This window comes from Tenebrio molitor, chromosome 7 (genome assembly GCF_963966145.1).
Source record: "Tenebrio molitor chromosome 7, icTenMoli1.1, whole genome shotgun sequence".
Classification (NCBI taxonomy): Eukaryota; Metazoa; Arthropoda; class Insecta; order Coleoptera; family Tenebrionidae; genus Tenebrio; species Tenebrio molitor.
This window is the reverse complement of record NC_091052.1, coordinates 15988940-16014457: the sequence shown is the minus strand read 5'-3', so window position 1 is coordinate 16014457 and position 25518 is coordinate 15988940. Positions and strand designations below refer to the sequence as shown.

General features: G+C 36.7%; 5 protein-coding genes and 2 non-coding genes across 9 annotated transcripts; 5 read left to right on the top strand and 2 right to left on the bottom strand.

Annotated features, from left to right (window-relative positions):
• Nucleotides 1-50: 50 nt before the first annotated feature.
• On the bottom strand, nt 51-1773 carry LOC138135860 (putative ATPase N2B). The gene is made up of 2 exons (XM_069054806.1): nt 1634-1773; nt 51-1579 (listed from the first exon to the last, which is right to left on the bottom strand). Exon 2 carries the CDS (start codon nt 1561-1563, stop codon nt 238-240), a length of 1326 nt encoding a protein of 441 aa, XP_068910907.1. The 5' UTR covers nt 1564-1579; nt 1634-1773; the 3' UTR covers nt 51-237.
• A 4-nt stretch (nt 1774-1777) lies between these two features.
• LOC138135861 (uncharacterized) lies at nt 1778-3423 on the top strand. The gene is made up of 4 exons (XM_069054807.1): nt 1778-1916; nt 2106-2842; nt 2902-3138; nt 3187-3423. Exons 1-4 carry the CDS (start codon nt 1845-1847, stop codon nt 3395-3397), a joined length of 1257 nt encoding a protein of 418 aa, XP_068910908.1. The 5' UTR covers nt 1778-1844; the 3' UTR covers nt 3398-3423.
• mus301 (mutagen-sensitive 301) lies at nt 3363-7971 on the bottom strand. Its single transcript, XM_069054799.1, has 16 exons — nt 7837-7971; nt 7724-7787; nt 7538-7672; nt 6649-7476; nt 6418-6596; nt 6094-6367; nt 5840-6042; nt 5440-5585; nt 5266-5390; nt 5101-5213; nt 4603-5052; nt 4286-4549; nt 4138-4233; nt 3799-4086; nt 3608-3742; nt 3363-3554 (listed from the first exon to the last, which is right to left on the bottom strand). Exons 2-16 carry the CDS (start codon nt 7764-7766, stop codon nt 3462-3464), a joined length of 3372 nt encoding a protein of 1123 aa, XP_068910900.1. The 5' UTR covers nt 7767-7787; nt 7837-7971; the 3' UTR covers nt 3363-3461.
• Nucleotides 7972-8087: 116 nt separating this feature from the next.
• LOC138135855 (erythroid differentiation-related factor 1) lies at nt 8088-12938 on the top strand. Its single transcript, XM_069054798.1, has 6 exons — nt 8088-8228; nt 8281-8577; nt 8629-9140; nt 9227-11184; nt 11268-11580; nt 12115-12938. The coding sequence occupies exons 2-6, from the start codon at nt 8375-8377 to the stop codon at nt 12522-12524; spliced, it is 3396 nt and encodes a 1131-aa protein (XP_068910899.1). The 5' UTR covers nt 8088-8228; nt 8281-8374; the 3' UTR covers nt 12525-12938.
• Nucleotides 12939-13033: 95 nt separating this feature from the next.
• Nucleotides 13034-24674, top strand: Idua (alpha-L-iduronidase). 3 transcript variants are annotated; one of them, XM_069054801.1, is made up of 11 exons: nt 13034-13174; nt 14882-15105; nt 15155-15295; nt 15477-15682; nt 15865-15960; nt 16004-16298; nt 16892-17095; nt 17149-17536; nt 23465-23667; nt 23846-23958; nt 24484-24674. In XM_069054801.1, exons 2-11 carry the CDS (start codon nt 14954-14956, stop codon nt 24582-24584), a joined length of 1899 nt encoding a protein of 632 aa, XP_068910902.1. In that variant the 5' UTR covers nt 13034-13174; nt 14882-14953; the 3' UTR covers nt 24585-24674. The 3 variants fall into 3 exon arrangements, with proteins under 3 accessions (XP_068910902.1, XP_068910901.1, XP_068910903.1); XM_069054800.1 differs by having other exon boundaries at nt 13043-13174; nt 13592-15105; XM_069054802.1 differs by lacking the exons at nt 13034-13174; nt 14882-15105; nt 15155-15295 and adding an exon at nt 15344-15396.
• On the top strand, nt 13439-13510 carry TRNAH-GUG (transfer RNA histidin (anticodon GUG)). The gene has a single exon. It is a non-coding gene; the product is annotated as a tRNA-His (tRNA).
• On the top strand, nt 15346-15417 carry TRNAH-GUG (transfer RNA histidin (anticodon GUG)). Its single transcript has one exon. It is a non-coding gene; the product is annotated as a tRNA-His (tRNA).
• Nucleotides 24675-25518: the final 844 nt, after the last annotated feature.

Genomic DNA, 25518 nt, shown 5'->3' with positions numbered 1-25518 from the left:
ATTGCCCAAACTCCTATTCCTAACATCTTTTTGACATTAATCAAAACACCAACAAAAACATCGATTTATTCATTAAATTAATTAACAGTTTTAGTACCGAGGAAAAATATACAGTGTACTGTGCAAGTGCAATAAATTAATTACCTAAATGTTCTGAATACTGTGACAAATTCCATTGACTAATGAGTTGAAGATTTTGACCGAATAAATTACTCGTCTAATTAGAGACGACCTCCTTCACCTTGTGCCGTCTTTGTTCCAGTATTCTTCACTCTGCATCTGAGTTAACCGCGATATGGTCCTGTCAAAAGCGAAAATTTCTTCGTCACCTGTAAATATGCTAGCCGTTGCGTCATCTTTCTCGATTTTTAAGTCGTCCATTAACATCCTGTTTTCATCGCTAATACCTGCGTCCGGTTTCTGACTCAAAAATAGTTCTTTAATGGGTACGTCGGCAGAGACCACAACTTTGATTCTATGGTCGTACAACGCGTCTATCAAAGTGATAAACCGTCGTGCCGGCGATTTAATCTTGAGACTCATCTGAGGAACATCCCTAATTATTACGGTGTGAAAAAATTGAGCCAAGTGAAGATAATCGTTGGCTCCCAACGGTCGATCGCACAGCTCCTCGAACGACGTATCGAGAACACCCCCGCACGCTTTTCGAAACGTCACGTCTCGTCCTTGGATGTTTAAAGTACGGCTGCGAACCACGTCGTTCTCTTTGGAACAGAGATACTTGAAGATGGGTTCGATAGGGTCAAGTTTGTGTTGCGATTTGACAAAATAGTTGGATTTGGAGGTTTGGCCTTTCAGTCTGTAGTCGATTCCCGAGTCTAGACTAATAATTTCGCAGTGGTTTTTCAAGACTGGTATGAAAGGTAGGAAATTGGACCTTTGCAGCCCGTTTTTGTAAAGATCATCTGGAGGTCTGTTGCTTGTGGCCACCATGACTATACCGTTATTGAAAAGATGGGTGAATAGTCGTTTCAGAATCATCGCATCAGCAATATCGGTCACCTGAAATTCATCAAAACATATCATCCATGAATTGGCGCTTATCAGGTCGGCCACAATTGGTATGGGGTCAAAGGGTTTCAATTTGCGATCGGAGAAGTCTCTAACGACGTCTTTTTTCGTTTCGTGAATTTTTTCATGCACATCTACCATGAATTCGTTGAAATGAATGCGAGATTTTTTGTCAATATCACAGGTATTATAAAATAGGTCCATTAACATTGTTTTTCCACCTCCTACGGCGCCATATATATATAAGCCCTTTGGAGCTTTAGTTTCGCTAGAAAAAAATTTCCTAAACAAATTCTTTTCCACCGGTCTATAGTCTTTGCTTTCGTCATAGATTCGTTGTAGAGATTTACCTATCTTTAACTGAATTTCATCACGATACAACTCTCCATTGTCAATTTTTTCATTTAAGACAGCTACAGGTCCTTTGCTATTGTTCACAGTTGACGTCGACAACTGCACAAGTTTCAACTTACGGGGCCGATAAAAAATTCGTAACGTAAGGGATCGTTTGAACACGACAAGCAGCCCCATTGCTCCATAAAATTATCTACAAAAAATTGTTACAACATATCAGCCTATCATTATGTAAAATATAACTTACGTTAACGAGTTATACACTGAGCTAAACAACTATTTTACGCTCGTTAAAATATATTTTATGTTGTTTACGTAATTTCATTTTGAGATTACCTGTAATTTGCTGCATTTCTGAAACATGTTACTTTTGACACCGTCTCGAATTGTCATTCGCGTTGACGTGATTTACATGAAGTGTTTAATTTATTAGTTACGGTCAAATTGACTTTTGCTCGATGGAATTGTTTAAAGTTACAAAGTTCGACAGTAATAAACTCGCAGATGCAGCCTGCAAAGAAATATTTAACGTAAGTACATTAAGAGGTTGAGGTTATCCCAAAAACATTTGATTAGTAGTGACTAAAGTAACGCTTATCGTCCAATTTTATATACAGAGTGATTCCTCTATAAATATATAACAGTTATTTGATTTGACGTTTGATTTAAAATAATAAAAAAAAATGAAAAATATTAATATCACAATCATTGTTTTGCAGAAATCAAAAATTCTAAAACATAAAAACATCCCTTTGGGGAATTTGAAAAAATGTACAAATCAGAGTCAAAATGTAAGAAAAAATAGGAGAAAGCAGAAGGAAAAAGTTGTATCCAACAGTTTGCACTTAGAGAGTGTTGAAATAAAAAACCAAAGGATAAAACCATCACAAAGACTTCCACAAGAAAAATTGATGAAGGTGAAACGAAAAAAGGGGAAAAAGAAAATGCAAAACCGGAATACATTGCAAGGAATGAATAATTTGACAGATACTCATAGTGAAAGTAAAAATGAAGTTCCGAGAGTCCAAAATAAACAAAGTAAAAAGAAGAATGTAGTAACATCAGCGGAAGATTGTCTGTCAGAAGGCAGTATTTTAAAAAAAACCAAAAAAGAATCAAGAGCAATAGATTATAAGCGGGAAAAGTTGAACGAAAAATTACAACAAACATCAAACGCTCCGTTGAAGAATCAAATATCGCAACAAGTATTAAACGGTTCGACAAAAAATCGAAAGCGGCGAATCTTACCATTAAGGGAAAGAATGATGGAAAAGCTTCAAGCTGCCAGGTTTAGATTCATCAACGAAAAAATTTATTCCAGCGACAGTAAGCAGGCACAGAAAATATTTGCGGAAGATCCTGAAAGTTTTAGAGCGTACCATGAAGGTTTCCGACAACAAGTTAATAAATGGCCTCTAAATCCATTAGATATTATCATAAAAAGCATACAAAAAATGTTGGTAGTACATAATATAATATTATAATTTATTATTGTTTTCAATTATGGTTTTGTAGGCCCAAAACACATGTTATAGCGGACTTTGGTTGCGGAGAAGCTGAATTAGCAAAATCTGTAGAGCAGACAGTGCATTCATTCGACTTAGTAGCAGTAAACGAGTCTGTGATCTCATGTGACATGGCTCATGTTCCGTTACAAAACAGCAGCGTAGACGTGGCCGTATTTTGTTTGTCGTTAATGGGAACAAACTTAAATGATTATATTTTGGAAGCGAACAGAGTTTTAAAGCCAGGGTAAGTTAATTTTGATTTCATTACGTATAGATTTAATATTCTCTTCAGAGGAATTTTGAAAATTGCCGAAGTCGAAAGCCGATTCGAAGATGTCCACAAATTCGTAGCAGCTGTACAAAAGTTCAACTTTAAAAATACTTGGAAGGATCTGTCACATAATTTGTTCTACTTCTTGGATTTCAAGAAAGAGAGCGACATCAAGAATAAGAAAAAAATATCAACGATTAGCTTATATCCATGTTTATACAAAAAACGGTAATAAACATTCTTATGTAAAAATATAAAGCACACATTTTATCCAAAAATCACTAAACTACATGTATCTATGACTCAAAAAAAGGTTTCGGGTTTTCAATACCGTCTAATACGTCCTCTGCTTCTTCACGTAAATTGTCGACTTTTTCCAGCATTAACATCTACAAAAGAATAAGAATTCATACAATAATTGAAAATACAAAAAATGTCATACTTTTGCAGCTGCGATTAGTTGCTGCGCAACTCTTCTAGGCATGTGCTCAATCGTTTCTACTAAAGCCTCGGCATTGGCAGCAGCTATACTTCGTACAGATTTAAAACCAGCATTATAAAGTTGCTTGGCACGTCGCTAAAACATTAGCAACATTAGTTACCTCCGTCGAAAATGAATCAACAACACTTTACTTGCTGAACTGCCGGGAGTTCCATCAAAGGTAGTAATTCCCTGACGCAACAATGAGACAACCGTTGACTCATTCCTTTAATAAGGTGTGCGAAAGTCCAGAACTCTGCCAAACCTTCACAAAAATTAACAACATTTGAGGCAAAAGTTGCAGATCCAGTCATCAAGTTCTGAACTATTCCACGATTGATTTGATATTTTTCGGACACTTCGAAAACGGATTTCTCATTCCACAAGTCGTGCAATATCAGTGTTACAAAAAATCTGTTTAAAACACGCTCGGGCACGCTCTATGAAAAAAAAAAAATGTAAATGTCGAACGTAACGATTGAAAAAATTACTTTGATTGTTTGATTTGTGAGGAACTTTATGGCGACGGAGTCGTTCAGTCCCAAAATACGCGCCGTCTGCAGTGCGTCTGGTCCCAGCTTGCAATACTGAAAAACGATCCAAATTAATCGAGTTGATTAGGAAAAAATTCATCCTTACTATATTGTAATAATCATTTTTATTTGGTTTGATTTGTTCAGCAATCTCATACGGTGTGACCAAATATAATAAATGCAACTCATTGAGGAGTACAAGACTCTTTTGGGCTTGATGAAGGTCGTCATAAAGCATGTGCGCTCTCGTTAGTTCAAAGTTACCTTTGATTGCCGCTGCTCCCAATTTGCTAATCACTAACTTTGTGTCATTTTTCAGAACGATTTTTCTCTTATTTCCATTTACATTTGGTTCATCAATACTTGCAAGCTGAAACAGTGAACATCAATCCGAGATGAAATCACACGCTTTTCAAAACTGACTGAAGTTTCCATTCTCACTGTGACATCGCACTGTCTGTTATTTTCAGCTTTAGTCAAATCCGCCTCTTGCAAAGCACCTAATTTGAAAAGATCGCCGATTACTCGATCGGTTAATTTTTTTACGTTAACTTCTAGTCGTTCGCTCTGAATATTGAGTAGCGTTTTTTTCGACACTTGTTGTAATCCTACTCTGGTATTGGCCACTCCTAAACTGATACAACTTAAGAGTAAATGTCTAAGCCCTCTGCCTCCGGCTTGATGCATACTAGACAAAGCTTCGTCCATGGGTGCCATCAGCAGTTTTTTTACTTTCGGCAAATCTTTGTCGTTACAAATCAAAATGCTATCTCCGGTTTCGCCTAAACCGGCTCTACCGGCACGACCTACCATTTGTTTGTACTTTGAAAGACTTATAAATTCTCTACCTACATAAGGCTGTCTCAGAATAACCTACAAATTGCGGCCTTAGCACGTGACTAGCCATTTTATAAACATTACTCTTTTAGCAGGCAGATTAACTCCAGCTGCCAAAGTTGATGTGCAACATATGACTGAGATGGTACCCGCTCGGAATGCGTCTTCGATAACTTTACGTTCCTCCGTGGTCAATCCTTAAACGACAACATTTAAATTTTTCCCCAACTGTTACAAACAAAGCAATACCAGAATGATGGTAGGCGACACCTAACGGGATAGACACTTTGAAAATTTTGCAAAGAGAACCACGCTCATCTTTCAGACTATTTTTAACTTGCTCTTTCGCCTCTTTGTTGTAATCAGTTAAATTTCTGAAAAGTATGTTAATAATCTAATAACATGTAATGAAAAACGACTCACTTGTTCAACACGCTACATAACACAGAAGCCACATTTTCGCAATTCTTTTTCGACGGACAAAAAATCAGACATGAGTCTTTAGGAATCACTTCCGATACTAGAACTCCCAATTTGTCTGGGTCAATACTGTTTAGAGTGTCAGGATACTGCAATGTTTCAATAAAAAAAAATAAAACAGATTAGCAACCAGCGATCACTACATGACTGAAAGATTGCGTAAATTAAGAAAAAACGCAAAAACTAATTGCGAATCGATTTAAAACAGTTTAATGGAGGCAAAATTTAAGTGACAATACAAATTTTAGAAATTATGTAGGTATTAGTGGAAAGGCAGTCCACTACGCATCCATCAGCCATGTGCCAAGCTGTTTTTGTCAAGCTGTATATACGAAAAACTTACATTGTCGTTCACTGTTCTGACCACAGTCAACACATCTTCATCTTCTTTGGTGTTGTAATTAACTTTAGCTATTTCAGACCCACACTTCACATATTCCACCAATTCAATCGGTCTAAAATTCTGCGTGTAAATTTCTGCATTCATAAATGTACATAATTCCTTTACATTTCCAATAGTTGCACTCATTCCGACAATCTGTACGTCTGATAGAATCTAAGTTTTAGAACAACGCATTCAAAACTAATGTAACATACCCTCGATTAACATAATTTTGGTTAATAGAGCTTCCAAAGTGGATCCTCTGCCTTGTTCACCGATCAAGTGAAGCTCGTCGACAACAATCAAACCTATCTCACTCACTCTGGCGGTCTCAATGAGACTGTTCAACAAACCTAACGCTTTTTCAATTGTTGCGATGTAGATGGAATTTTTGCGTCTACGTTTTCTGGGTGGATACACTCCTTTGCTGGCCGCGTATTCTTCCACCAAAAAATCTAAAGCTACGGCAAAGGGAGACAGCGCCCAAACCTGGAAACTGCGGTTCAAAGACGAATCTCAAACTACAAACTTATGTTAACCTTCTCTTGGACTATCGCTACGAAAGGTAAAATAAATATAGCGTTTTTTTTTCGACAGACAATTTCGCGCAGCATTAGTATCTCGGCTACCAAAGTCTTTCCGCCGCTCGTTGGAAGGGCGTAAATGAGGTTTTTGCGTTCTTCAATCGCCGGAAGCTTAAGACACTCGTCTTGCCAATCTACCGAACGAAAAAATTAGTCTAAATAAAATGTGTTTCAATTGAAACTGACCATAAAGTTCTTCGATTCCCTTGTATAACTTTATCAGCTCTTTTATTCTTAAAGGCAATCCATAGAAGGGTCCCATTTCAGTGAATTTCGAATTGTTTTCTTGAATCGTAGTGTTATTTACAGTTTTTGGAATCACAACCTCTTTAGCAGCGTTTGACAACAATACTTGTTTCAGAGCGCTGGCAAAACTTTCATTGAAGGATGAGAGACTTAGTTGATCATCTATTTTGTTACGTATCACACTTCCATTAATTACAGTTTTATCTATAACTGCACCACCAGCTTGGGTATTAAATAGCGATTCTAACATTTTTGTCACATTTTCATTATCATTTTGAAAATCTGTACCCATCATACTGACAGAGTGTTCAACTTGATTGAAAAACCATTCAATTTCTTCACGATTTTTATCATTTAATACATCTCCTAGATTTTTACCCAAATTTTTCTCTATAGATTTTTTATCAGTGGAGACTTTTAATGGATTAGAGTGATCATGTGATTTATTTTCTTCCAACTCAATGGAATCAATCTGATGCAAGACTTGACTATTTGTAAAAAACTGAGATAACTGACTTGAATCTAACTGATCTCTTGTATTATTTAAATGACTTGAAAATGGCTCTAACTTTGGTGTCTCAGGAGTACTTGAAATGGAACATGGTGAAGTCTCACCACTGTTCATTAAAACCTGAGTAAGATTAATATTGTCAAATAATGTATCCTCCAAAATGTTTGACTCTGGCTTATGTTTTTTATTGGCCACAACAAATTCCTTATTGTCATCCTGTAGTCTTTTATTTGTTTTACTTTCCAGATCGGTTACACCTTTAGTAATGAAATTTAACTATACATAGTACTGTAACTGTAGTTAATACTGCACACTTACCTATTTTATTCTTGCTAAGTGATAATGCAGCAAACTTTTGGCTTCTACATGTCAAGCCACGAAGTGCATTTTCATTTTTCTGAGAAGGAAACAATTCCTCCCAATTTGAAGATGCACACATGTCATTTGAGGGCTCTAAAACATCACCTTAGAATAAAACTACTCCAACTAGAATAAGTACAATACTTTTAATTGTTTTAAGGGACTCCTTTGGCTTTTTAAAACTCATGTTGCTTTAATTTGAAAATACCTGTAACATGAATGTTGAAAAAAACAATATTCGTTGCATTTTTTATTACCCTCATCACAAAACTTTTAAAAGTTTTAAATACAGCCACCACTCACCGCAGCACAGCTGATTGGTTTCGCTTTGACAGCTACAAGGTTAGGCAACACACAATACTGATAGAAAACAGATGTAATATTTTTTTAACGATGATAATGTATAATGTAAATTGCATACAAATTTCTTCCATTTGTATGTAATTCCGCTCAGTTTTTTAACCATCTGTTGCATAAACTAATTTATACAAGTTTAATATTTTGACAGATGGCAGTAATGCAATGACAGTTGTGCAAGTGTCAGAGAAATTTTAAAAATCGTTCCGAAATTTACTCCCGGTTAAATATATGAACGTATAATTTTAAAATTTTAACGCTTTACGTTCAGGTAATAAGTACCGGAATACGTGTAGGTGTATCACGTTTAGGTAATGATGATTTTGCGAAAGAGAATTTTCTAGAACTCATGTCGAGAGTCTTGTCGGAAATCGCACACGTTGCCGAGAAGTTTTCGGTGTTTTTCTTGCATTCGTGTTCGTAATATTACTACTGAGGATGGATAACGAAGATAGTGATAGCTCTGAAAGTGAAGAGGTTAAATCAACAGCTGTAGTAAAATATTCAGTTCCAAGCCCTGCACAGTTTTTGAAACTAGCACGTAACACGGATTTAAACCTCCCCCCGTCGAATTGGTTGAGTAGTTCGGCCGATTCGTACGGGTTGCAACATGCTCTTCACCACCAGAAAGGATTCTCAAGGTAGGTACAGCAAACATTCAGTTATGACATAATTTTTTTAAATGTTGCTAGTTTTCGGATGGCACACATGTTTCCTGATTGTGTTGGGGAAGTCGACGTCGTTTCTGACGCTGAAAACATTAAGAACCTTCTGAAAATTCCATACTGCAAAGGACACATTAGCATGATAGTACACAGAGTTGAAAATACTTTACTCTTGGATGATTTTGATATTTACAAACATTTACTGAGAACATCAGAAACTGAGTGGAAATGGTTGAAAAAATTCTTTTTTGAAAACATTAACCATGAAACTTGTGAAGAAGACAGAAATTTGTATATAAAAAATAGGAGGAGAGAAACTTTGCAACAGAATAGTTTAGTGTCTAAATTCTTATATCATAGTTTAATTGAAGATGATGTTGAAGAACCTGCAGAACTCAACACTAAAAAAACTCTACCAATGGGTTTTCATGGACCTCAATTACCTGAGCCAGTCTCTGCTACACCAGATCCAACTCACTTCGATCACAACTACAACAGAAATGTTGTGTGGACTTTTGAAGATATAGAAATGTTGATTGGCAAGTTAAATTTTGCTGTCTTGTATTTCAATTTAAAAAAAAAATCGCGGAAAACTTCCTTCATTAGGTTTTTTCACTTATTACAGGTACTGATCTGCCTATTTTCGGCGGTGGAACCCACCCTTGCATCTCTCTACGTCTTCGTGACGTCAGCCGACCGATCAACGTCCTGACAGGCATAGATTATTGGCTCGACAATCTAATGTCCAACGTGCCTGAAGTCGTGATGTGCTATCACTTGAACGGCATCGTTCAAAAATATGAATTGGTCAAAACCGAGGATTTGCCGCGATTGGACAATTCGAAATTTTCACCAAAACTAATTCGAGACGTCGCTCAGAGTATTTTGTCTTTTCTTAAGTCTAACGCAACCAAAGCAGGTCACACTTATTGGTTGTTCAAAGGAAAAGACGAAGAAGTTGTGAAACTGTACGATCTGACCTCGCTTTGTTCAGAAAACGACGTCGAGAATGGTCAAAATCCGTTTACTATACCCGTGGGAATGTTACTATACAGGGTGGCACGAAATATGAAACACACCTCTTATCGTCAGCCCGGCACCATAAGAATGCTACTGAAAAATTGTGTTAAACTGCTTCCAGAAGAGAAATACCCTGAAGTGGTGACGTCCTCGCATTATATGCTGTCGGATCTGTACGTTCCAGCAGGAACTAATCCAGAATCTCCCGGTTTGGAACAGATGGAAGTGGATGAGAACGAGGGTGAATATGACGATGACGATCTCTTCGGTGATGACAAAAACTCTGCGACGAAGATTCTGGTCTTGAATCACGAAGATAACTGCGAAAAATTCGTCAATCATTATAAATCGCCGCCGCCGATCGCCGGTACCGTGGAGGAGAGGTGTTTGCAAGCGATCCAACATGTTGCAGCGGGACTCGACTGTTTACAATATTTTCAAGGACAAAGCGCTTCCAGTAAACCGAATCCAGGCGAAGAAGAGGAAGTGAAAATGGCCAAACCTTTTGAACCCATTCCAATGCCGTATTCTAAATTGAACGAGACAAACGAGAAGAAGAGCAAGAAAAGCAAAGACAAGAACAAAAAACGAAACGATAAAGATAAGAGCGAAAATGCTTTGCTCGTGATAAATAAGAACGAGACCCAGACACTACCGACTTGGCAGAATCAGAATTCAATCCCTAGCATCTCGTGGAAGGATCATCTGAAAACGTTGCTGTATGAGAAAGCAGTTCTTGTTTATGCGACGCTGTCCGAACAATATTTCGGTCAGCGAGGGTACGGAAGCAGTTTAAGAACAATCGGTTTGTTAGCGAGGTGTCAGTTGATCATGAACAGGTTACTCTACACTTCTAATGCTTTGAAAGAGAACTGTTTGTTAGGAAGAGCCGGAGATTGTTGCATTATGATGATCCAAAACTGGGATAAAATCGATTCGTACCGTCAACAGTTCCAATCTAATTCCGATGAAGATTTAAAAATGATGGAACAGCTCGAAAAAGACGAACAATCGTACAACATCAACATCGGCGATTCAAACATCAAATGCGTTTTTATTTACGACATACGAACAATCGAACAGATCTTGCTCAAAGGTGTGGAATGTTACGAAGAAGCTCTCAAATCATGCGAGAACGACAGTATCCTCCGAAGGTTAGGTAATAGTCTTAACGAGGTGGCTTCGTTTTATTTGAACAAAGCGAAATCGTCGAAAACGGGAGGTCAGATTCAAGATATGTGCAAAAAAGCCGAGCCGTATTTACAGAGAGGTTTAGCAGTTTTCGAAAAGGTGAAAGACGATGCTAATATCGCGCTTTTGTACACAAACACAGGACATCTTCACCGGTTGTTGGCGCATGCTAACACTCCAGATAACAGGGGCGAATTAAGTCCCAAGGAAAAGTTGCATTACAATAAGGCGTTTATTAATTATAAGAAAGCGTTGCAAGTTTTAAGCGATAGGAAACATTGTCCTGGAATTTGGGATGCAGTCAGGTGGGAATTGTCGACGGCGTTTTTCAACATGGGCACAATCATGCTAGAAAATCCACCGTCAAATATTGTAAGTACGGCAACAAAAGAAGATCATGTCGAATTTTAAGAGTGTTATTAGTTTCTTGATCAAATGATGGTTTTTTGTTGCAGACGAAGGCGGAAGCAGAAAAACAAGTGATCGAAATTTTGCAAAAAGGCCTGCAGTACTGCGACTTTGATGAAGAAAATCCGAAATTCCCGCTCTATCAGTACAGAGCGGCCATGATCCACTATAGGATCGGTTGTCTTTACCACAGCCACATCTGGATGGCCGACAGTGATTCCGCAAACAGAAAGAACGTGATTCAGTTGGCAAAAATCAATTACGAAAAAGCGTCCCGTTATTATTTCTTGGCACTAGATGTTATTAGTTATTTCACGTCACAAATGCAAAGAATTGCTTTGTGTGAATACTTGGCAGACAGTACGTACAATATTATTATTATACAGGGTGTTTCCGAAATGGGTGCATTAATTTTAACTGGTAATAGAGCTCGTCAAAAGGAACAACTTTTCTATCTACCATTTTGTCGAAAACCGATGTTTAATTAAAAAAAAAAAAAAAATTGGAGAGATTTTTCACTAAAATAACCCTACGCCACTAAATACTGCAATGGCTAATTGAGATCAGCGCTAATATGAAAAAAACATCAATTTTTATCCAGAAAACGTGTTTTAACGTCGAAATCGAAATTCAAATAAATCTACCCGTATAGCAAAAAATCCACTTCGTAAGAATCTGGTTGTTTTACGTTTTTAGGTAGCTTAGTTTTGGAGATATGACCGGTTTTAGGAAAATCTTTCCTATTTTTTTAAGCCATTACGCAACGTTTTTCGCCAAAATGGCAGAGAGAAAAGTTGTTCCTTTTGATGAGTTCTATTACCAGTTAAAATTAATGCACTTATTTCAGAAACATCCTGTATGGCGACCGTTATTATAAGCGTTCATTTTTTACAGCCGCCAACGCGCCAACCGTTAAAATCAAGCATCTGCAAAACGCCTTGGAGGTTTTTCTCGAAATCGACGACATGGTCAAACTTTTGGCGGAGAAGAAGGTTGAAGTTCCCGAACACGAAATCGGAATCGACAATGATCAAGCGAAAGAAGGATACAAGACGTGTTTCTCGTTGTTGAATCTTATAAAGCAACGGTTGCAGCACGTTCTCAAGATTTTGGTTAAGTTGTGTTTGACTAAACCTCCACTTAACAAAGATTGTCCTAGATTAGCGGAGATTTACAAGTCGTGTTATATGGTGTCGTTTGAATTGAAAGATGGCGTCAAGTATGATCAGCTTGTAAATAAATTGCATACCGTTCTCAGACATGTCAGTCATAAACTGGCCGAGTCTAGCACAACTTTGGACTAATATTACGTTGTTTCTCTGTTTGATTACTTTTCATTTAAGTTTTAACGTTTAGTTAAGTGTTAAAATATGTGGCGATCGAAAGGTGCCATTTTCCGTTCAATTTCAAGAATTTTTTGTTATTTTTTGTATGTACCTGTTTAGTTTGATTTACTTAATTAAGTTTCTCTTTAGTAGTGTCGTTTTATGATAATTATAAATCAAGATCTCGAGATTTTGTTGAGACGTTTTATTCTTCAGAATTGTTTTCGTTTTGTGTTCAGTTTAAAATTGTGGCGTCTTGACAAGTGGTCTAATGAAGTTCTTGTGGTTGATTTAATCAACATTTCTGTGATAGATCAATGTAATGCATAATGAACTATTTTTATGTGTTGAAGTTTGTTTTTCTATACCTAATAAAATATGTTGTCTGCTTAATGAGCTGTTTGATTCGTCCATAAATAGAGATCTGTATTTTTGCAACGTTTTGACGGTAAAGTCTTCAATATTGAGCTGTACTTGTGTTATCAGTTATCACAAAGTAGTGCTTTAATCGAGTCGTTTATCAAGATCGACGCAATGACCTTCAAAGTAAATCTTAGTGATTTTTACCATTTTCAGATACGCTGGACTAATGTGCTGTGAAGAAACTGAAATGATAATAGACATGAAAGGTTAACTACTAGTTTTACTCATTTTTTGTTTAGTACAGGATTACGGTGATGATGCTAATGCGAACTATTTTTTCACTTTGCAATCCTTCTGATTCTAAACAAAAAGATTTAAGTTTATGTTGAGCGATTATGAAAAATTAACTTGGCATTAATTATTATTGGTTTTATATTGAAATGAGGTACAAAACAAGTACAAATTCACCGATTTTTTAAAGGTACATTTTGTTTGCCTGTTTTACAACGCTGTATGTAAGTCCTCTAATAGCCGTGATCGTCTAGTGGTTAGGACCCTACGTTGTGGCCGTAGTAACCCAGGTTCGAATCCTGGTCACGGCAATGTGCAAACATTGTCACGGTAGAGGATTTTTTTTTTTGTAATTACTTAATTTTTTAATACATACTTTATTTTATTTGCAGAATCGACATAAATTATTGTTGATACCGCACTTAACGGTGTTGGAGACTGTTGAGAATTTCAATATTGTTCTCAGCTGCGCTAGGATTGCGGTTTTTCGGTTTTTAATTGATTTGCTCCCGATGGCCTCGTAACCAACACAGTTAACAAGAAATCGATCGAATTAATTTCTCGATTCAAATATTGGAATATTACGTTTCCCTTTTTGATTCTTTTATACTGAAGTTTTCACGTTAAAACCATCGATTAAAACGTGTCATATTACAGTGGCGGCTCGTGAGTGAGGGCTCTGGGGTGGCGCCCACTCAGAAATTTATTAAAGATATTCAAATTGTTTATTTATTTATTTTATGTCAATAATATAAATTATCGTATCATATAATGTTGTAATACATATCACAATAAACAGAGATACGCTTGCACAATGTGATTTTGAAAGTTGTGCAGATATTTTAACCTGAGGACCTGAGGTAGTACGTGTTAAAAGAAGGCAAAATAACCCGACTTCTCATACAAATGGTAATGGTTTACAAGTGAATGAGAGGAATCACTTTGTTTGGGAACTGCTGAAAATTTTCAAATTTGGCGGGCAGTTTTGACGTACGACTTACCTAAAAAGTCAAGTCAATATTTGATTTTTAACATTTAAGTTGTAAAGTGATGATAAAATAGTGCCTGTAAGTTATTCAGAGAACAATAAAGGCTTAAACAACAAAGTAAAAAGACTGTAATTGTGAGTGAAAGCATAAAATGCCAAAATGCCTGCCATTGTTTGCAATGCAAAAAAATAAATAAAATGCGATTTTCTCGTTGGCGACCAATATCGCGCTTATTCATTTCGCAACGCCTGAAATCTCGAAGATGCTGCACAACGTTTACAAAAGTTCGTGCATTGCGAAGTAAGGATCCTTTGAGGAAACCTTTCACCACCGTAGATTTGCCGTACTAGCTTTGCCATAGATCAAAACCGTATTGGTTTTCTCCAGGTCGGAGAAAGCCATTTGTGATTTAAATTGAGGTTAACATTGAGATTCTTGTCAACGTGACTTAATTTTGAATTAAATGACAACAAAAAAAAGTCTACTATGATTTTTTTTAATCATTTTTTTCATAAAATTCGGTGGCTCCCAAACTTTTTTTTGAAAAATCTTTAACCCCTTGTTCTCGAAAAATATCAACATTTGTATACTTAAGGAATTGTTGACTCAATTGTTACCTTTTTTCTATCACAGGTTAAAATATCTGCACATCTTTCAAAATCACCCTGTATTTTTTAATTAATGTTTTGACAGAAAAGTCCTCAAGATTGAGTTGTACTTGGCTTATCACGAACCAGTGATAATTTAATCAAGTCGTTTACTAACATGGAAGCAATGACCTTCAAAGTAAATCTTTTGGTGATGTTGACCTTTTTCGGAAACGCTGGACTAATGTGCTGTGAAGAAACTGAAATAATAATAGACGTGAAAGGTTCAACTACTAGTTTTACCCATTTTTGGGAAAGTACAGGATTATGGTGACGATTAAAAAACGTGCTAATGCGTAACTGTTTTCTCACTTTGTAGTCCTCCTGATCCCAAACAGAAGATTTACAAGTTTATGTTGAGCGATGATGAAAAAATTAATTTGGCATTAATTGGTTCCGTACCCAATCACGGTATAAAACAAGTACGAATTCATTGGTTATTTAATTTAATTTTTGTTGGGTAAGTATTTGTTTACCGTTTTAACACCGATGCTAGCAAGTCCTCTAGTAGCCGTGATCGTCTAGTGGTTAGGACCCTACGTTGTGGCCGTAGTAACCCAGGTTCGAATCCTGGTCACGGCAATGTTCAAAACATTGTCACGGAAGAGGTTTTTTTTGTAACTATTTTATTTTATTTGCAGAATGGACAATGTAAAATACAATTTCACTTATTTAGATGAAGTGCTGACCTTTCTAGTCGATCACAATTTGAAACCTCAGTTCGAGCTGATGGGTTATCCCATCAAATCCAACAACACATTCAAATCGTTCAATTTTTTAAACGATGGTTCTGGCGGAGAGCAGTTTTGGTACGATTTAACAAGATCCATGGCATGCAGATATATTGGTAAGATAAATTTGTTGACCGTGTGACATACAACGTGGGTACTTCTTAAGAATATTGCCTCGCCTGTGGTGAATTATATTTTTACTAAACTGACCACCTTTTCAAAGCGATAAAATTGCAAATAACCTTTGGAACATGTTTATTTTTAGCCCACAAATCACTCTTCATTTAAAATGTTTTAGCAAGATTCGGTGCTGATGAAGTCGCAAGCTGGAAGTTTGAATTATGGAACGAGCCCGACCTGAAAAACTACAACCTTTTAAATTTCACCCTTTCAGGTAAGACGTTTTCTATTTAGTTCTCTGATTGATTTTTTTTTAGATTATTTGGCATACGCGAACGGTTGTGCGGAAGGGTTAACGGCTGCGTTCGAGGGAACGGGCACGAGGGCTCGGCTAGGAGGTCCCGCGGGGTTGTTTAGAGAAGAAAACCACCCTATCTGTTGGGGTCTTTTGGAGTCGTGTAGTTCGGAGCGATCCCACTGTCCTATACAATTCATTTCTTTTCACAGAAAGGGTGACGGTACTGCCGAGGGAGTTTTAAATGGAACTTTAGAGTTATTGGATTTGCTACACAATAAGTTTCCCAATCTTATTGAAATGCCAATAGCAAATGAGTAAGTAAACTCCGTTCCCTAATGGCTCTAATTTACGGAAAAAAAATCGACACTTCTTCTCAAATCCTTCATTAGTGAACTTTTGTTTCGGGGCCTCGTTCTACAACAATATCAGCTATTCGGCTTCCGTCCGATAAATTGACACAACTAATTCCGAAATCGATTCCCGCTTCCGAACCCACAAACCAAACAAAGGAATCGGGGAGAAGGACAAAACTGGAATCGACCCACCTTTCTACGTTTCGAATTAGCGTCGACACACGCTCTCCGAATCAATTTGGTTATGCACCAGGTTAATTTACAAATAACTGTGTCTGGTTTGGGGAGTTGTAATTAGTTGATGATCGTAATTGCTGCAGTTGCACGTGATTAATGCGATCGCTAATCTGTTTTATCTTCGGAGATCCTTCCGACTTTATGTTTATACGATGTTGGACTCCAGATATCACATCTATGACATAATCTAATTTTCTTATCAATAAAATATGAAAAGAAGATCTTGCTTTTGACGGTTTCTTCGGTAATTTAAGAGTACACAGCAGTATTGCCCTGAACGAATAAATTTTCTGGGAAGTAATCGTTTGAATTTATAGCGAGTCGGACATCATAACGACTTGGTCAGATAGCTGGGAGTGGCGGGGAGATGCAAGATATGCAGCTATGGTGGTGAAAGTAATAGCGGACCACTATAAATCAGTAACGCTGGATAGAAAATTGAAAATAGAATTGTTAAGCAACGATAACGGCTTCCTAAATTACCACCCGTTCTATTTTACACAAAGAACCCTGTTTGCGAGGTATGATTAGTGTTTTCATTTTTGCGTTCCCACTCTAAATCTTCCTTAATCAGGTTTCAGATGAATCACACTGATCCCCCTCACAACCAATTTATTAAAAAGCCCGTGTACACGGCGATGGGCTTGTTATCTTTTTTAGGAGACGAATATTTGAATCGTGAAATTAATTCGACGGATCCCTTGTTAACTGTGTTGGTTACGAGGACATCGGGTGCAGATCAATCAAATACCGCAATCCTTCTAGCGTATGCTGACAGTGACGAGGTCAATATTGAAACTATCAAAACCGTCAAGCTCGGTATTAATAATTTATCGATCGGGAGCAGATTTGTTGTTTATTTGTTGGATAATATCCTGACTAATCCCTACAGCTTCTGGCAGGAGCTCGGCGGCCCAGTTTTTCCCACCAAATTCGTGCGACAACAGCTCAGGAAGCGAGAGGTAAAATGCTGATGTCCTCTTGCAGATTTTGGACTGCACATTTAATTATTGACCGGCGTTTCTTTGAAAACAATTATTATTATAGAAAATATACCAAAACACTACATAGAATTTGTAATTTGGAGCGTCGTATTTGACTGAATTATTAAGGTGTATTCGAAATTTATGTTGGCAGAAGCGCGAACAGAAACTAAAAACAGTAATGTCAACAAGAAATTACTCCCTAGGATTCGAACTTTTAGGGAAATTACGTTTTTCATGTTGTGTGTAACTAGAATTTTCAAAAGTAATTTTGAATGCCTAAGGTTGGTTACTATCAATTGCGAGATCCTTTGCGCGAGTCCAACTAAATATGCCACCAGAAACCAAAACTGATTGTTAGCGAGAAATGAGCCATTTGCAACTGTTGAAAGGAATTCACTTCCTTACATTTTTGATATGGTTACGATATCTTTTATTTGTCACCAGAAACCACATAACCTCCAACCTAACCAAATTTATGACTACCTAGTAACGAATATCCCTAAATCCTAGGGAGTAATTTTTTGTTAACATTGCTGTAGGTATGTACTTCAAAAAAAAACGGGAATTGAAATCTGACCTAATGTGAATTGGAAATTTAATTTGTCAATTTATGTCAATTTGTGTCCGTTTGACAGTAGTATTTCTGACACATAAGTGCAGTTTTTTAACCTAAACTCTAAAAGGCCGTTTCAAACTATAAAAATTTAATAAAATCTGACAGAACTTTTTCTGACAGTTCCCGTTTTTTTTTAAGCCAACCGTACTGCTGCTGGTTTCGGAAGGAACTGGAGTGAATTGAATTTTTAAATGTTTTTTTTTTCTATTTCAATGTGACAATTAGCATTTTGTGACCCTGTTTTCAACTGAAAACAGTTGCACAAATTTCAATTTTATAACATCGTATCTAGTGATGGTTGAATATGGGGTGGTATTGATAATAAATGTCAGTGTTAAATGTGACATCATCTGAATTTAAATCAATGTTGTACGATCAAAATAAACTATTAAGGGGGTATATTATTATTGTAACAAAATTTGGGAGGCAATTTGAAATTTAATTTTCAGCTATAATATAACAAGTGGTATGATTATTATCGATGATATTATGAGTGAAATTGTGCTGGAGATTTCACGAGTCCGAAGGACGAGTGAAATGTCCTGCTTCAATTTCACGAATTTAATATCATCGATGATTAATCATACCACGTGTTATATTCGATGAGACAATGTAATGAATGAAATACAAAATTATTCATTTATTTGTCAAATTGACAAATTTATTTCAATCAAAAATCGTAACGACGAAAGTAAATAAGAAAATAATTTTTTTGTTTTTTATAATCGCTGTGATAGCCATGCAACTAAGGACTTTTACGCGTTTTGATTGGATCATTCATGATCACGTGATACATGAATTATATTGTCAATGAAATGCAATTGCTTCATCAATACCAACACAATGCCTTGGAAATAAAAGTCACTAGATAATTATTTTATATTTTAAAAAATTAAATGAATAAAGCCGAAATAGAAAAAATTGCATGTTACAACCGTGTCATAAGACATGTTGTCGAACTCGTTGCTTTAGACTTTAGAGCTATAAATCCTCTCGTTCGATAACGACAATAGACTGTCTTGTGCTACTGTTATAACAATATACCGGGTGACTTTTAATGATTGAGACAAATTCAATGGGTTGGCACTCCCGAATAATTGGTACTATTGCGGATACGGAATCTTGGACGATTTGTCATTCGATTGACATAAAAATGTAAAACTGGCTTTAGGTGCAATTAACCTCACTTCAAATGTCAAATCGTTTTAAACATCAATCATAATGACAATAAAGCGTGGCTTACATTGACATTTTTTGAATTGACATAAATTTGACGTCTAAAATTCCTTGTCCGCAACTGTACTATTCCGGACACGGAATCTTGGCCCACGTTTTTTAGACATTTCTAAAAAAATGATATAAACCAATCATTAATGTCATTAGTAAATGACAATTATTGAAAATCACTTTTAAGTTTTTCTTGTCACATCCAAAGAGCAGGGAAATGGCATTATCGAGTCAAAAGTTGGGTTATATTCAATAAAGGCCAGTTCACACATATTTGTCAGTTAAACGTTAGTTGTGGCCAAGATTCCGTGTCCGGAATAGTACGCCTAGATATTTGTAAAAGAGTTGTCTGTTTAGAGTATTTTTTATAAATTTACATAATTTGACTTTTCTAACAAAGCACTTTTGACAGATTTTAAGGGATGTACCACGACCTGCTAGATAGTCAGAGTGTCTATAGCGGCCTGGGCGTAGACCGAAAAATCCTATGTTCTCATGATTCTGACGTTTAGGGTTGATTTCGGGGGTTGCTGTTAGCAACTAACTGTCATTCTATTACATCGTCATGTGCATCGTGACAATTTTGACATGCAGTCCAAGATGCAGTCCTCACACATGTATCTGCATGATGCATGCAGTCATGCGTAGTTGTCCAGTGATAAATGATACATTACTTTAATTGTAGTTACAGTTTGGATATTCTAAATGGCAAAAGCAAAATGTTGCGCACTGGTTCGGTTGTGCGGGAGGGAAGTTTCGACGCCGCGTTTTCTGAAAATATCTCGGTCAGTGGCGAGTGCAAATTCATAGAATAATAATTTGCCCAAAATGATATTATATTCAAAACTGTACAAAACGTAAAATCTCATTTCCACCAAGAATGGCACGGATTAATTAAGCAAATATAGGTAATTGTTTTGTTGTGGGCCCATCTTTATCTGAAATGACCCGCTTAGGAAATAATGTAGGTACTGCAAATCCAAGAATGAGATTATAATTTTAATATTAATCTAGAAATAGGAATTTGTTGTTGCTGCATTTACCGCAATATCGGTTCTAATGTGATAAAAAAGCCAGTTCATAAACACTAACAGCAAAATGCTAAAAACCAGAAACACCACACAGAACTAGCATCAACAAAATTAATAAAATTGTTGTTATTAAAGCTACTTTTAAACTGCGACACTCTTTGAGTCTTTGACACTGCATTTTGACAACTTCACTGAATTCATAACATTTGTTTGTGAGGTTATGATTATTTAGTGACATTCCCCCCTAAAGTGGCGCCGTGGAGATCACAGGCACTAAAGCTTCGCCCAGGCAGATGTACAATTGCGGCCACGGAATTTTGGCCGTCACTTGTCATTCCATTGACATGAGATGTAAAGCGGCCCTTACGTATTCCTAACCTCACTTTCTGCTATTTCAAGACTTGCGCTTGCTCATTGCCTGCAACAAGTCAGGCACACACATATTTACATGTATATGCAGGAATAAGGCAAAAAGATTCATTCCCCTCGGATTCAAGACAAGACTTTCTTGGATCTTCTTGAATCTTAGCTCTCTGTAGTCTCGGTAAGATCTGTGCACCCTAACGCAGGTGCGCATGTGCTGCATAACGCCTTTCATTAAATAAGCACAAACATGCCTTCCTGCACATAATGCGATATCTTGTAAAGCTACTTTAAGAAACGATCAAACAATGATATTTTATTAACCTAATGTTGACAAAGAGAAAGAAAGCGTAAATAGGTAGGGATGATAAATATAAAAATAAAATAAAAACGTAATAAATAGGTAGGTATTAGAAACATGCAAAGAAACTAGTATTTTGTAACTGCCCGATTTGCGTCTAAAACTTTTCTTAGTCTATTGGGCATGGAAAGGCATAGATTTCTGATGTAGTCCTGAGGTAACGCGTGCCATGCATCAGTGATCGCAGTAAGGAGTTCCTGTCTATTACGATAAATTTGTCTCTGTTTTTGCAAATGCCTTACCAAAAAACCCTACATATTCTCTATCGGGTTCACATCTGAACTACGACTGGGCCAGGCGAGGACGTTTATATTTTGATCCTGGAACCATGTTGCTACCCTATGAGACGTATGCACGGAGCAGTTGTCCTGCTGAAAGATAAAGTTTTGATTGGGATAAACCCTAGTCACTGAAGGGCGCATCACATTTTCCAGGATCCTAATATAAACGACAGAGTTTAACCGCTCTTCTACATGGAGCATTACCCCAGGACTAACAGCAGAAATCCACCCCCATACGTTAACAGAAAAGCGACCGAATCGTTCGGTTGGTTCAACGTAGCGTTCATCATATCGGCTGTTTCGTGGTCTATACACCCTAACACGACCATTGTGCGACGACTGGAAGACCTTTTCGTCTGAGAACACAACCTAGCAGCTGCGTGGTTTCGAAGTTCAGTATTCCTCAGACGACGACGTGAGGTTTTGACGGAGCCCGGGAAATTACTAATATTCACTGCTGCAGTAGCAGTAGTAAAAGGACTGTTTCGTATCACAGTTAAAAGTTGTTCGTCTTGATTACGTATAGAAATTCGACGTCCCCCGGAACCTGGACGTCGTTCCACTGTTTGATCTTGCCTCCATTTTTTAATAATTGCACTTAGGTATCGTGCTTCTTCCTATACCCAAACGTTCCGAAATTTTAGAATGTGATAGACCATCTTGGAACAGGGATATTATTTATCTGCACTTTATTAAAATAGGGTATTGGTGCCATGTTCGCAACTATTTGAATGAAGTATGACAGTGACAAATTTTTAGATGTCAATTCCAAAAGTCAATCATAATGACAATAAAGCATGGACTACATCCATTTTTTTTGAATTGACATGAAAGTGACGGCCAAAATTCCGTGGCCGCGATAGTATAGTGAAATATGTCAATCATCAAGACGGCGGTGGGATGTACAAAATGTTGCTTGGCAACTTTTCATCAATTGTTTCAAAAGGTAACTGCTCAAATACCTTCAAAATTCAAATTTACTCGTAACAACAAAATCTAATCTTTTCGTTGAATCAGACGGGTGATTTAATTAATTGTTTGCGTAGACACCTATTTTTTAATGTTTACTTTAACAATCTAATAACAATTGCGCTTAATTTTCAATAAAGGAAACATGTGTTAAAATTACATTTTTTAACTTGAGGTAAAATAAAATAAATAAACTTCTAGCACTTGGCCTTAGCCAGAAGATATGATTATTTATTTATTTATTTTACTTGAGGTAATTTTATTATTACTAATTGAACCTTCACCGTCTAAAATATCTGCATTTTAAATTTCATAAAAATCCGTTGGGAAATAACCGAGACATTAGGCTCGAAAGTTTTAGCTGAAATACCCTGTATAACACAATTTATCTCTTAGGTTCACAGAGTTCCAATTTTAAAATCTGACAATATTTATTAAACAAAGAGCAAGTTTTGGATGTCCCAGCTTTTAATGTCCACCGATACTACAATGATGTATTTTGACTTTTGATGTGTCAAATTTGAATTTGACAGTCAAGTGTACCAACATAAAATCGTAAATGTATCGCCAACCGAACAAAAATAATTTCAATCATTAAAAATCACCCGGTACTATTATCTGTCTGTGATATTAAAATGCACTGTCCAATAAGAGATATAAAGTACCTAACTGTCGTTTAGTATCAACTCCTGTTCGGTAATTTATGGAACACAAAAAATTTGTAATGACATGCCTGCAGGAGGCAGCAGTGCTTTGGCGCGGTTTCGTAATATCGTTAATTTCCTGGCTCATGTTAAAATAAGAACAGAACCACGTTAATTGAATTCACAATAATAAGTTTGTGAGAACGATTGTCAAAGGTGATTTATTTCATACACAAAATGCTATGTGCAGTAGGTATTGTGCCAGAGCTCGGATGGGTTTGATTTGTCAAAACAATTTCAGTTTATGAGGAAAATACAATACTTTTGTGTCTACATAATGTAAACCAAATAAACAGAGGCTTCAACAGATGATTTAAAAAATTGAAAATTCCTCTAAATTTATGAATTTCAGGGTCCCCATCGCCTGTTCGACCCTACGGACATTTCAACGCAAGACCTCAATATTCCGGTTAATTTAACCGTCCCCAGCGTAGCATTGATACATATTTGCTCAAAACCATCAACGAGTCCAGGTCCGGTGACTAAATTATCAATTTTCAACGTAACAGGAAATGAAGTTTTATTAACATGGAGTGACGCTCAAATTGATACAAAGTGAGTATTTATCTACCAATTTGAGCATTATTTCGGAATGGGTTATGTTATTCGACTTGGCATCAGTTCACGCTTTAAATAAATTGCGACTTTATGCGCGAAATGCGGCGACGATAAATGGCCAAAGTAATTCTTAGATCGCAATAATTTAGCTTAGTTTTTTTTTTGGTTGTTTCAGGTGTATTCGCAGTTACGAAGTGGAATTCGAGTCGAAATGCGAGAACAGCTTACAATTCGTGAGAGTGAACACCAACGATGTAATATTTCTTTCGTATCATCATGCAACGACAGGTAAATGATGGTGAAATTAATAAATTAATTGCGCATAGGTTGTCCTCTCACGAAGATGCATTAATTACATTGTCCGCGACGCAGTTGGTCGTGACAGATACTTATCAATGCTCACTCGACTGAATCAGACTCGAAACAAATGATAACGCTTTCAGAGTGAAATCTATTTCGGCGCTACTGTCAAGCTGAGGTTTCCAAATTTCAATTAATTTCGCCCATCCTGATACAGCGACCGCAAGAGAATCTACAGATAGATCTGCATTGTAAATTTTTTTTTTTATTTGTTGCACACAATTGTTGGCGGATATCAGGCCATTATCGGTCGTTCGGTGTGAGCACAGTCTCTCTAAATAAAATGCAAGAGACGGTCCCATGTTCTGAATCAATATAAGGGATTTAGCGGGCCCAGTTCTAGTCGCAAATTGATGGTTTCGTGGAAATGGGTGATACGAATATAGTGTGCGTTCGAGTTGTGCAAAGCCCCGTAAAGTAAGTGGAGTTTATTTTACGAGAGGTTTATTTCAGGTGATGGAGCGTGTGAGACGACCATCGGCAGGTACAGGGTTCGTGCAGTGGACTATTGGGACCAGCCGGGGAACTATTCCGAAATCGTTTCGTTCCCTTAAGTACGCTACATAAAATGTTAAGCGCTCCTAAATGCGTCGCCCATTAGGAAAATTATCTTCTTCTTAACTAAATAAACGTTTTTAAAATTGTCTCCCTTTATACCATTCATTAGCCCGGATTGTTATGGCACAACGGGCGGCTTTATGGGGACCACCCTCGGCGCAAGATGAGGTTTATCAAAGTTTCTTCAGGAGTACAACGTAATTACCCTTTTTTTAATACGTACAATGGCTATGTGACCAAATTTCTCCAACAAGATGTTTATACTTTTTTAGACAACTTAACGACATTTGACTTTCCAGTCAAACACTCGATTTTATTGAAATTTAAAAGAATCAAAACGCTCATGGAAAATAATAATAGTTGATTTAATTAAATTTTCTATTTTCCTAGATTCAGCACAGATTAAAACAGAAGTAGAGGAATAATTGTCAATGAGCATATATTTTTTACAGGTCTAAGGTCGGAGATTTTTAATTTTTGATATACCCGGCGCATCCACCATTTTAACGTTTTGTAGATACACAGATTTAAAAGAGTTGAAACGTGCAGAACAATAATGTTTTCATAAATCTTGGTATCACATTGTGATTTTAATTTATACAGGGTTTCTATAAATGATTGTCTAGTCCAGCTTGGTATGAAAACTTGTCAAATTTTGAATGTACCGCTTTATAGTTTATGTGTATTATGTAAATCGATAGAATAAATTCGGCAAATTCTGAATGTCACATTTTCAGGTTAGGTTGTTGGCTAAATCCTACCCTCACAAATTTTATCAGTCTGTTTAACTCTAAAACCGGACGTATTTGCAATTTGTATTGAAAAATACAGATTTTTGGTGTTTATTAACTGTGATAAAACGAATACAAGGTGATTCATGAATAATAATCAGTCTAAAAAAAATGTGATGCAACCAACAATACATGTACC

What these genes read in the sequence shown, in the direction of transcription:
- LOC138135860 (XM_069054806.1), bottom strand. Translation starts at nt 1,563, where the DNA reads ATGGGGCTGCTTGTCGTGTTCAAACGATCCCTTACGTTACGAATTTTT.
- LOC138135861 (XM_069054807.1), top strand. Translation starts at nt 1,845, where the DNA reads ATGGAATTGTTTAAAGTTACAAAGTTCGACAGTAATAAACTCGCAGAT. An exon ending in CCTGCAAAGAAATATTTAAC is followed by an intron (nt 1,917 to 2,105) that starts GTAAGTACATTA and finishes ATTGTTTTGCAG; the next exon opens with AAATCAAAAATTCTAAAACA. An exon ending in ATAAAAAGCATACAAAAAAT is followed by an intron (nt 2,843 to 2,901) that starts GTTGGTAGTACA and finishes ATGGTTTTGTAG; the next exon opens with GCCCAAAACACATGTTATAG.
- mus301 (XM_069054799.1), bottom strand. Translation starts at nt 7,766, where the DNA reads ATGAGTTTTAAAAAGCCAAAGGAGTCCCTTAAAACAATTAAAA. An exon ending in AAAATGATTATTACAATATA is followed by an intron (nt 4,234 to 4,285) that starts GTAAGGATGAAT and finishes ATCGTTTTTCAG; the next exon opens with TATTGCAAGCTGGGACCAGA. An exon ending in AACTAATCGCAGCTGCAAAA is followed by an intron (nt 3,555 to 3,607) that starts GTATGACATTTT and finishes ATTCTTTTGTAG; the next exon opens with ATGTTAATGCTGGAAAAAGT.
- LOC138135855 (XM_069054798.1), top strand. Translation starts at nt 8,375, where the DNA reads ATGGATAACGAAGATAGTGATAGCTCTGAAAGTGAAGAGGTTAAATCA. An exon ending in CACCAGAAAGGATTCTCAAG is followed by an intron (nt 8,578 to 8,628) that starts GTAGGTACAGCA and finishes AAATGTTGCTAG; the next exon opens with TTTTCGGATGGCACACATGT. An exon ending in GTGTGAATACTTGGCAGACA is followed by an intron (nt 11,581 to 12,114) that starts GTACGTACAATA and finishes CATTTTTTACAG; the next exon opens with CCGCCAACGCGCCAACCGTT.
- Idua (XM_069054801.1), top strand. Translation starts at nt 14,954, where the DNA reads ATGGAAGCAATGACCTTCAAAGTAAATCTTTTGGTGATGTTGACCTTT. An exon ending in TGGGAAAGTACAGGATTATG is followed by an intron (nt 15,106 to 15,154) that starts GTGACGATTAAA and finishes CTCACTTTGTAG; the next exon opens with TCCTCCTGATCCCAAACAGA. An exon ending in GAAATGCCAATAGCAAATGA is followed by an intron (nt 16,299 to 16,891) that starts GTAAGTAAACTC and finishes TTGAATTTATAG; the next exon opens with CGAGTCGGACATCATAACGA.